General features: G+C 39.5%; 1 protein-coding gene across 1 annotated transcript in view; it reads left to right on the forward strand.

Moving 5' to 3' along the window:
• rnaseh1 (ribonuclease H1) overlaps positions 1-10533 on the forward strand; it is a 37817-nt gene that overhangs the window by 21831 nt on the left and 5453 nt on the right. The window contains exons 4-7 of the mRNA XM_043678583.1: positions 5785-5884; positions 8535-8589; positions 8836-8920; positions 9825-9949. Coding sequence (XP_043534518.1) covers positions 5785-5884; positions 8535-8589; positions 8836-8920; positions 9825-9949 — 365 coding nt within the window. The remainder of the gene's footprint in view (positions 1-5784; positions 5885-8534; positions 8590-8835; positions 8921-9824; positions 9950-10533) is intronic.

Here is a 10533-nt window from a genome sequence, read left to right on the forward strand (position 1 = left end):
CGGCGAAGGCCAAAGAATTTTTGGACTCTCTCTTAAATAGATTGTAAGAATTAATCCGTGTGGTTAATGATGCTGTCCTGCCCCCCACCCCGGTTTACCCTTTTTTTTTCCCTTATTTCCTTTATTGTTTAATATCATCTCTTGGGGTGGGGGTAGGGAGGGGAGCTTATTTGTACTCCACTATGCGATTTTCTTTCTTTTATATATAGGCTGGACCTAGTTGATTCAGGTGGGGGGGCAGCGTTTGCCTTGTCCTACTGTATTTCTTTTAGAGCAGGGTTGTTTCCCCTTTTTTATTTTGTTATTATACTTAATTATTACCTGCTGAGACTTTAACTTTATAGTTTTAAATGTTTATACGTGGTATTAGCATTACTAAATGTATCTAGGTATTGGTGTGGGTGTGGGTGTGGGTGGTAGTGTACTCACCGTTAACTTTAGCTTTATAGTACACTTGAATTTTTCTATTTTATTATGGGGTGCCTGGGTCGAGGGTGGGGCATTGGTTGGGAGAGGGTATGATGGGTTTTCGGATAGGAAGTGATGCCTCCTGGAAGTAAAGGGGAAAATCTCCTTTAAAATATGTTTTATATTTTTTTATTTAGAAATAGTTTTTTACTATATTGGCGTGAGTGTATTAAAGAATCCTCTCTTTTTGTGAATTTTCTATGGTCTATGCTCGGGATGTTTTGGATGGGGTTCTTCCTCCCAGGGGAGGCCTCTTGGACCTGCCTGGACAATTATGGTTGGTCATTCGATTAAATGGTGCACCTGGAATGCTAAGGGGAGTAATTCGCCAATCAAAAGGAAGAAAATACTACCACACCTTAAAAAAGAAAGGGTGATATAGCTCTCTTACAGGAGACACGTTTACTGGATAAAGAATACTTGAAATTACAACAGGGTGGATTTGATCAGGCCTTCTTTTCATCTTTCAGTTCAAAAAGTAGGGGAGTAGTCATTCTCATTCAGAAGAATCTCCCTTTCAAAATCTTAAGTTAGATAAAAGATGAATCTGGACGGTACGTACTGATTAAAGCCCTTTATAAATGGAGAAGAATATGGGATTTTGAATCTTTATTGTCCCCCCCCAGCGCATCCTTTCAAATTTATAATGGAAGCTTTCTCCAAACTGATGGCTCTCTGAGCTCGTCATGCAATTATAGGGGGAGATTTTAATTCCATTATGGACCCAGAGATAGAAAGGATACCCAAGAGTACTGCAGGTATATCCCCCAGATTCAAGCAATTGGCAGATTTGAATAAAGAGCTAGAATTAGTAGATGTATGGCGGTGCCTCCACCCGCAAGTGTTACACTAGAATTGATATGTTTTTTGCCCCCTCGACCTTTTTGAATTCCATATTATCCTGCAAAATAGGTAATGTAATAATTTCTGATCACACTGTAGTGTATATGGAAATCAAGACTAGGAACAATGAGACGGCCCCCCCGACATTGGTGTATGGATTCTTTCTCAATGAAGGATAGTAAATTCGTAAAATATTTCTCTCAAGAGTTCAAAGTTTTTTTGGAAATTAATTCAGGTACGGCTAGTAACCTGTCGGTGATGCGGGAGACCATTAAGGCTTATGCGCAGGGGCTGATCATTTCATACTCGGCGACCCAGAAAAAACTAAAGGGAGAACAACAGCATCTGCTCGAGGCTCGTTTAAAGGCAGCTGAAACAGCATATGTTGATAGGCCCTCTGCTGCTAAATTACAAAGGATTATGGCCCTTAGGACAGCCCTGAATACCGCGCTTACACAAACGGCAAAGAGGGAAATATTATTTACAAAGCAAAGATTATATGAATTTGGCGATAAACCTGGTAGATACCTAGCGTTTCTCGCAAGGGGGAAAAAAGGTCCCTCAAGCTATCACTTCCATCAGGGAAAGTGCTGGTACTCTGACTCACAATCATAAAAGGATTAACACAATTTTCAGAAAGTTTTAGTCCGATTTGTATAAATCGCAGGATTGTGAAGATCGAGCCAGGAAGATGGAGTCCTTTTTTAAAAGCCTGGCTTGTCCGGACTTAACCCCAGAACAGGTGTCGGTCCTGAATGCTCCCCTGACACCCCAGGAAATACTTGATACAATCAGGCAGCTTCAGAGCGGTAAAGCACCGGGTCCAGATGAATTTCAGGTTGAATTCTACAAAGCATTTGCACAAGTACTAGCTGGTCCATTTATGGACATGTACAACTACTCATATAGTCTTCGTTGAGAGAAGCAAATATCTCTCTCATTCTCAAAAAAGGAAAGGACCTAGAAGATTGCTCCTCATACAGACCAATATCTTTGCTAAATGTAGATTTTAAAATTCTTTCTAAAACATTAGCATTGAGGCTGGAGAGGGTATTGCCATATATCATAAAAGAGGACCAGATGGGGTTTATCAATGGCCGTAGATCATCTAATAATATTTGAAGGTTTTGAATGTGATTCAAGTCTGTCATCAGGAAAGAATATCAGGAATAGTAGTCTTGTTGGACGCGGAGAAGGTATTTGACAGGGTTGAATGGTCGTACCTGATCTATACACTGGAAAGGTTTGGCGTTGGAAAGGTATTTGCTAAATGGGTCTCAACATTGTATAATGACCCCAAAGCAGTCGTGATCACCAATGGCTTAGGCTCGGATAGCTTCAGTGTGGGTAGGGGCTGCCGTCAGGGATGTCCTCTCTCACCGTTACTACTCACGCTAATAATTGAGCCACTAGCAGAAGCTATATGGGCTGACTCTAATATAGCAGTCCCGAGGGTTGGCATGGGTAAACATAAAAAAATACCCTTTATGTAGATGATGTTCTCCTTTTTCTTAGTAATCCTTTGATGTCCGTGCCCCGCCTGATTCAAGTTATTAGTTTATTTAGTGCATTCTCAGGCTACAAAATTAAGTTCTCAAAATCAGAGGCCATTTCGATGGGTGGTCTCGCTAGTATATCCCACTTATTGGACGGATCTCACTTTCCCTTTCGGTGGTCTCTGGAGGGTTTTTTATATTTAGGTATTTTTACCGCCCCAGTATTTGGCCAGCTATACAAGGTCAATTTTGTGCATCTCCTGGAAAGGATAAGGCAAGACCTTCAATGTTGGAGGGATCTTCCAATTTCTTGGCTAAGTAGAATAGTTCTAATTAAAATGAATGTCTTGCCCCGTCTCTTATACCCTATGAGAATGCTCCTGGTGATGCTGCCGAGGCTGGCACTGCGCAAATTATATGGTTGGCTTGGTTCTTTCATCTGGAATCATAGACGGCCCCTCATTTAAGTTAAAGAAGCTACAGCTTCCACAAGCAAGGGCAGGGCTGGATTTTCCAGACTTTAGGAAGGATCAGCTGAGTTCCCTATTAAGCTACACAGCCGATTGGGTTTCGTCTGACCTGCAATCAATCTGGCTGGACATCGAGGCTTCTCAAGTAAAGTGTCCTCTTATTAACCTCTTATTTTTAGACAGGATGAAAGCCATTATGGACCATTGTAAAAACCCTACACTATTAAACACAATTAAAGTCTGAAAGATAATGCGGCAAAATGAGGGTAATTTACATAAAACCTCCCCTTGTACTCCTATAGTGGGGGCATGGGGTTTTCAACCAGGCCCCTCAGACACCACAGTTAAATCCTGGAGTTGCAGGGTATCTCCTGTTTAGGGGATGTTTGATGAGGGGGTCTTGATATCTTTTGAACAACTGCACCAGAAATTTGGACTATCTAATGGAGACCTCTTTCGATACTTCCAAATTCCAGATTACGTACAGATGAAGACTACGTTATTAGATAGAGAACGTAGAGTGTTGTGGCCAATGGGTTTACCCTCGGTCAGCACTCTCTATCATTTATTACATGAAGTGTTGGAAGACATGGAACGTTTGCTTAGAACATGGCATCAGGAGTTGGGGTTAGAAATATCCACAGAAATGTGGGATGACATCTGGGAAAATGCCAGAAAAATCTCCATCTGTAATAGAACCTAGGCCATTCAGTTAAAGATACTCCGTCGGACTCATAGCACCGGAATGATTGGCAAAATTTAGGGCAGGAGCATCTCCAATGTGTCCCAAATGTAAAATAGAGGTGGGCACTCTCTCACACTGCTTGTGGATGTCATAAGATCTGCAAAGACTGGGTCAGAGTAGCAAATGCTTTGACAGAAATTTTGGGAGTGGAAATTTGAGTAGATCCAGTATCGCTTCTCCTGGACTTTTCGAGCTTGCCTTCCCTGGATGTGCACGGTGGGAAATTATTTTCCATTCTCTCTTTTTGTACAAGGAAAAATACCTTAGTAAACTGGATATCTGAGGGCCCTCCAGGACTTTCGAATTGGTATAGATTGGTCATAGAGTATATTCCCCTTGACTTCCTTACAAATATGGTGCACCAAAAAACTGAATTATTCTATAAAATATGGCAGCCCTTTCTGAACTATATGGACACAGATATTTTGGCCATTTTGTCAAGGGCTTTCATCTAGTTATGGTAGCGGTTCTGGCTGGTCCAGGGGCCCTTGGGGGGAGGAATCCCTCATGAATACGTGTTTTATTATGACTTGATGTTAATTCGTTCCGAGCATTTACTTCACTATTTAATTACTATGTTATCCTTTTTTTTTCCTCTTGAGTAATGCAAGATATTTTATTATATGCTCTGGTTAGTTATAGGTTAGATTAGTAGTTAGTTGAGTTTTGTTTTCACTTTTTTTAAAAAAAAACTTTGTTAGTTTGGTTATTATTTATTTAATACTTAATTGTATATTAATGTTTGTGTGTATTATTTTGTAAGTTTGTAAAAACATGTTAAATTTTCAATAAAAATTATCTATTTTTAAAAAAACTTGTACAAGTATACAATCCTTTGTCTGAAACCCTCAGGAGCCAGCTGGTTTTCGGAATAAATAACAATTAAAATTTCACTATAGTTTAATAGTGAAATTTTAATAAATCTTACTGAACAGCAGACATATCTGTGAGTACTACAGGCCCTGAAACTGAATTGACGCCTGCCAGTACTGTGCCAGAATTGACGCCTGCCAGCATGACGTGGGTCGAGTGGGTGTGAAGTTGGGTTAACTGTTTGCACGCCAAACATCAGCCTCAATGCAAGCTCGAAGAACAACACCTCATTTTGCATTTGGGGACCCTACAGCCTTAACATCAAGTTAAATAACTTTACAGCCTGATTCAATCCTTCCAAGTTTTTTGTTTACCCATGTCACACCCTATCGTGTTAAGACTTGCTTTTAGTACAGCCACCCGTTCTTACATACTCCCCAACCCACAAGTTATATGGATTGTATTCGTACAATTCACCCATTTTCTCCTACAGATCGGCTGAATAAGTGATAATCAGAGCTTTCTTCTGTCCCTGCTTGCTATCCATATCTCCTTATTTACTACCCCTATCGTATCTCTTTCTCTGGGCTCCAGCTCCACCTATCCACTCACTTCTCCCCTTTCCAATACCTGATGAAGAGTCTCCAGATGCAAAAGGTTAACTGTACTTTCTTCCCACAAATGCTGCCAGACCTGCTGAGTTTCTCTCTCCAAACTACTCCAGCTTGTCTTGAATAATAGAGACAATTAAAATATAACTGTCTCGACGTCTTGTATCAATTTAAAGCAGCAAAGTAATAACCAGGTGTGAATTCCTTTGTGAAAATGCATATTTTTGAAGTGTTCAGCTATGTTTTAGCTGTAAGAATTTGTTTAAGGATCAATCCCTTTCCTCAAATGTCACTTCTTGTAAACAAATCCAACAGTTTGTTTTTTTTGTTTTGATCAGGAGATGCTGTTGCAGTATACACGGATGGCTGCTGTTCAAGTAATGGGAGGAAGAGAGCTCAAGCTGGAATTGGTGTGTACTGGGGACCAGGTCATTTCCTGTAAGTAAAATAATTTATTTTCAATTTGGAAACTCATGTGAGAAATTAACAACAATTGTAATTGTAATGTTTTTAAGTGAATGTTTGTTTGATTTTTACTGTTCCTGATATTGTTTTTCTACTGAGGTATTTTTTTCATTTTGTAGACTCTCCACTCTAACCAATTTTAAATGGATATTTGTTTTCCAATTTCCAGGATCTGTAATATTTTTATTCAAGTTTTAAATGGATGTGAGATCTCCTGGGATATTAGTTATAGTCACTTTGCTTTATCTGTGATGGCTAACTTTAATTGTTAAATACTTCCAGTGCTGATGCATTATTGGGATATGTGTAACAAAAAGACAGAAACGCAATATAAATTTTTCCGTGTTATTCAGCCAGTGATTATTCTCATTCTCTTCCCAAATGCTCCAAAACCAGAGGACTGCCTGCAGACTGGCTTCCCCTTTAGCAGCCAGATTCCAGGAATTCTCCAAGAAAACAAGTTCTACATTCTGTCCCTAAAGTGATACTGGAACCAGAAATTACCCCAATCTCGTACTCCAAGGCAACCCCCAAAACCTCTGTTAAACCCCATCACCTCCCACTTCTCACTGGTATATACTTTGTAACTAAGTAATGAAATCCACTAACTTAACCGAAAAAAAAGGAATTTACGTTATTAAAATATCACCGACTTAAGGGTTTTCAGTGAAAGTAGCCAAATTGTGAAATTCAATTCTAAAGCTTGTGCTTTTTAAAACAAATACTGAAGTCTGTGCAATGAAAACAGAATTTACTTTGGTCATTATAGGACAGTAACTGCGTGTGATGGAATCTAAGGTTTGAGAGCTTGTATATTTTTGGAGTGGCAGCTAATTTAGAAGGGAAATTGACCCTTTCAATTCATGAAAAAACAAAGACTGAAATTGAGTTTGGCAACCAAACATCAAGGTAATCTGGAACTGGTTGAAACCATATTTTTAAAAAAACAATCAAGCTCTGATGATGATGATGATGCAGTGCAGGCAGGCTGAAGAAGATAGAGGATAGATCCAGAAGTTAAGAATAGGTAAACAGACAGTTGTCCTACCTGTTTCTATTATTTGAAGATTTGTGGATTTATGTAATCCAGACCTTTGTTGTCAGAAATGAGGAGATTCTACAGACTTGCTAAAGGGACTACTGAACCAATTTGCAAGACATGCACGTGGATAAACTCCCATGTCTGTAAAAAGCTTAGTTTGTCAATTAATGTCAGAAACAAACATGTCTTGGTTCAGGACATTGCTATGTGTTAATGCTGAATTGTGACTCTGAAGTTGTTAACTTATCATACCTAGACACACAACCACAGCAGTCTATTACGTGATGGTGAAATCAGTACATTCTGACTCAGCTTGGGGATAATCCATTTTACATTCTTTACAAGCCAAGAATGACAAGTTGAGAATCTGAGATCTCCGCATGCTTGTATTGATTAGTGAGACATTTACAAAATATGCTCAGCAGGAGAAAAGACTAAACACTTTACCCTTGCTGGTTCGGATGTCTCCTCATCAATGCCTTGGAGATAAACTTAGTGTTCTGAAGCATCGTTCTACACAAATTGCTGACCACTTTTAATGAATGTGTAACAGCATGTTCTCAAAGACCTGTGTAGTGAACTGACCACTGGCTGGTAACCTGCTGAATGTCCCTATCTGTGCTGCAAGAAAGCCAAAAGCGAGACATTAAGAGGGTGTACACTTGTCTTCCAGTTGCTAAAATTTGATGGCTGTCACCTTCCAGAGGCTGACTGTTTGGGAGGGCATTGAAGAGGCAAGAAAAAAGTATAAACTCAGCTGGCTGAGCTTATGACTCACTGACAATAGGCCAGCAATTTGGGCAACTTCTCAGCTTACTGTCTTCACTGGAGTGGGGCTCCTGAGCCACACCAGTTCATGTTTCATACAGTTCACTCCCATGGAAGATTGTCAAGGGATATCTTACAATAATTGGTGGGCTGCTTTTGCACACCTTTGTGGCTGATGCCTTGAAAATGTAGGATAGTTGAGGGAAGCAGGACTAAATAACTTGAGCAATATCTTCCCGAAGCTCAAGATTCACTGTGTTGTCTCTTCCGAATGCAAAGCTAAGTAATGATCTGCAATGACTCATTTCAATTTTCAAAATCTTGTGACAAGTGAGCCATTTCTTGCAACCCTCATACCTACTCTTGAATGTAATTGAGATCAGGAGTTTTGGTATTGTAGAACATAGAACATTACAGCACAGTACAGGCCCTTCGGCCCTCGATGTTGGTTTCACAGGTTGGTGCAATCTGAAGCTCAGCTAACCTACACTATTCCGTTATCATCCATGTATTTATTCAATGACCACTTAAAGTTAGTCAGTCTACTACTGTTCCAAGTCCTTACTGAGTAAAGATACTACCTCTGACATTTGTCCTATATCTATCACCCCTTAATTTAAAGCTATGTCCTCTCATGCTAGCCATCACCATCTGAGAAAAGAGGCTGTCACTGTCCACCCGATTTAACCCTCTGATTATCTTGTGTGCCTATTTTAAAAAACCTCTTAACCTTCTTCTCTCTAACTAAAATTGTGTGGATTTATTATCTTTATATTGCCCTTTTCTATTGTTAATTTTTATTTATTTTCTCAGAAACCTTAGTGAAAGACTTGCAGGAAGACAGACCAACCAAAGGGCAGAAATAGTTGTAAGTATTCTGTATTGAAAAACGTAGCCAAAATGTTACCAAATCCTATCTGTACACAAAGCAGTGCACAAGTGATTGCATCTATTCTGCTGGTTTAATAAGAAATTATGTTGTTGACATTACTTTACTGTCATAACCATGACATGCCAATGAGATTTGTGAAAGCTGCACTGCTATCAAACATTACTTACTTTACTGACCATTGTTGAGCAAAGTTAATGAAATTGCTTTTTTTTTCTTCATTAGGCAGCTTGTCGAGCAATTGAGCAGGCCAAAGAACTCAATATTGAAAAGCTTGTTATTTTTACAGACAGCATGTTTACAATTAATGGTAAGTGGCTCTAATCTGTGGAGCAATAGATATAGAGAATGCTCGAGAAATTCTGCTCTGACAGCACCTATGTAGAAAGAAAGTGTTAATGTTTTGAGTCCAGTAGAAGAGTCATATTATCCTGTCTGCCTGTGCCAGGACTTTGTGTACTGGTACATGACTGAGAGCTAGAGCAAATATATAGCCTAACTTGGTATTATTGGTGACATAACACTTTGCATTACACTGGTTATCATGATACAAGCTTGCCAGCCAAACTTGTACAGACTCTTCCACTGACCGACTCAACAAACAGTCTCCACTTTAATGAAAAATGACACTAAATGCATGGAAACGTATTATCTGTCTCCAAGTAGTATCCAATTCTGTTCCAAACATGATTTGGAATGGGTGGTGGAGGAGAGGAGGGAAACCAAGTCAGTATCTGCTTCTGATGACTATTTAGTGAGTTTTGCCAAATGCACCTTTTGTTGACAATCTGCACAATGTCATCATCATTATTTAAACTTTTAATCCCAGATTCTTTACAAATTGAATTCAGATTCCATCATCTGCCATGGTGGGATTTAAACCTAGTTCTCCACGATATTACCTGGGTCTCTGGATTAATAGATAGTCTCGTGTTAATACCACTAAGCCATTCCTTCCCCCTAAACCTACAAGGGAAAAGTATTAAACTTACTGCTTATGTGACCTTGGTGAACTCTCTCTCTCCCAGATAATAAATGTTATCAGTGGATCAAATGATGTTAACTTTAATCTTTAGTGCTGTTTCAATCCATCTGTGTTATCTACATTGCAGTTGCAGCAGTAACCACAATAAAAGCACTTCATTAGCTTTTGGTGAATATTTTGATGTCTTGCGCTTGTGAATGAAATGCAAGTTTGTCCTTCTTTCCAACAGGTATCACCAAGTGGATCAAATCTTGGAAGTGTAATGGATGGAAGCTTAGTACTGGAGGATCAGTAATCAACAAAGAAGACTTTGAAAGACTTGACAAATTAACCTCTGGTATAAATATTGAATGGGTATGCAACTTTTTTTATTTACAGTCATATAGTTGTACAGTATGGAAACACCTTTTAGAGCAACTCATCCATGCCGACTAGAAATCCTAGTTTATCTAGTCTCATTTGCGAGCATTTGGCCTATATCCTTCTATGCCCTTCCTATTTATGTACTCTTCTAAATGCCTTTTAAATGTTGTAAGTGCAGGAGGGGACAGATCTTTAAATTGAGGGGTGATAGATATAGGACAGATGTCAGAGGTAGGTTCTTTACTCAGTAGTAAGGGCATGGAATGCCCTGCATCCACCACTTTCTCTGGCAGCTCATTCCAAAAATATACCACCCTCTGCGTGAAAAAGTTCCCCTTTAGATCTCTTTTTAAATCTTTTCAAATCTTTTCCCTGTCACCTTAAACCTATGAGGAGAAAGTGAGGTCTGCAGATGCTGGAGATCAGAGCTGAAAATGTGTTGCTGGAAAAGCGCAGCAGGTCAGGCAGCATCCAGGGAACAGGAGAATCGATGTTTCGGGCATAAGCCCTTCTTCAGGAATGAGGAAAGTTTGGTCGATTCTCCGGTTCCCTGGATGCTGCCTGACCTGCTGCGC

The sequence above is a fragment of the Chiloscyllium plagiosum genome, chromosome 3 (genome assembly GCF_004010195.1).
Source record: "Chiloscyllium plagiosum isolate BGI_BamShark_2017 chromosome 3, ASM401019v2, whole genome shotgun sequence".
NCBI lineage: Eukaryota > Metazoa > Chordata > Chondrichthyes > Orectolobiformes > Hemiscylliidae > Chiloscyllium > Chiloscyllium plagiosum.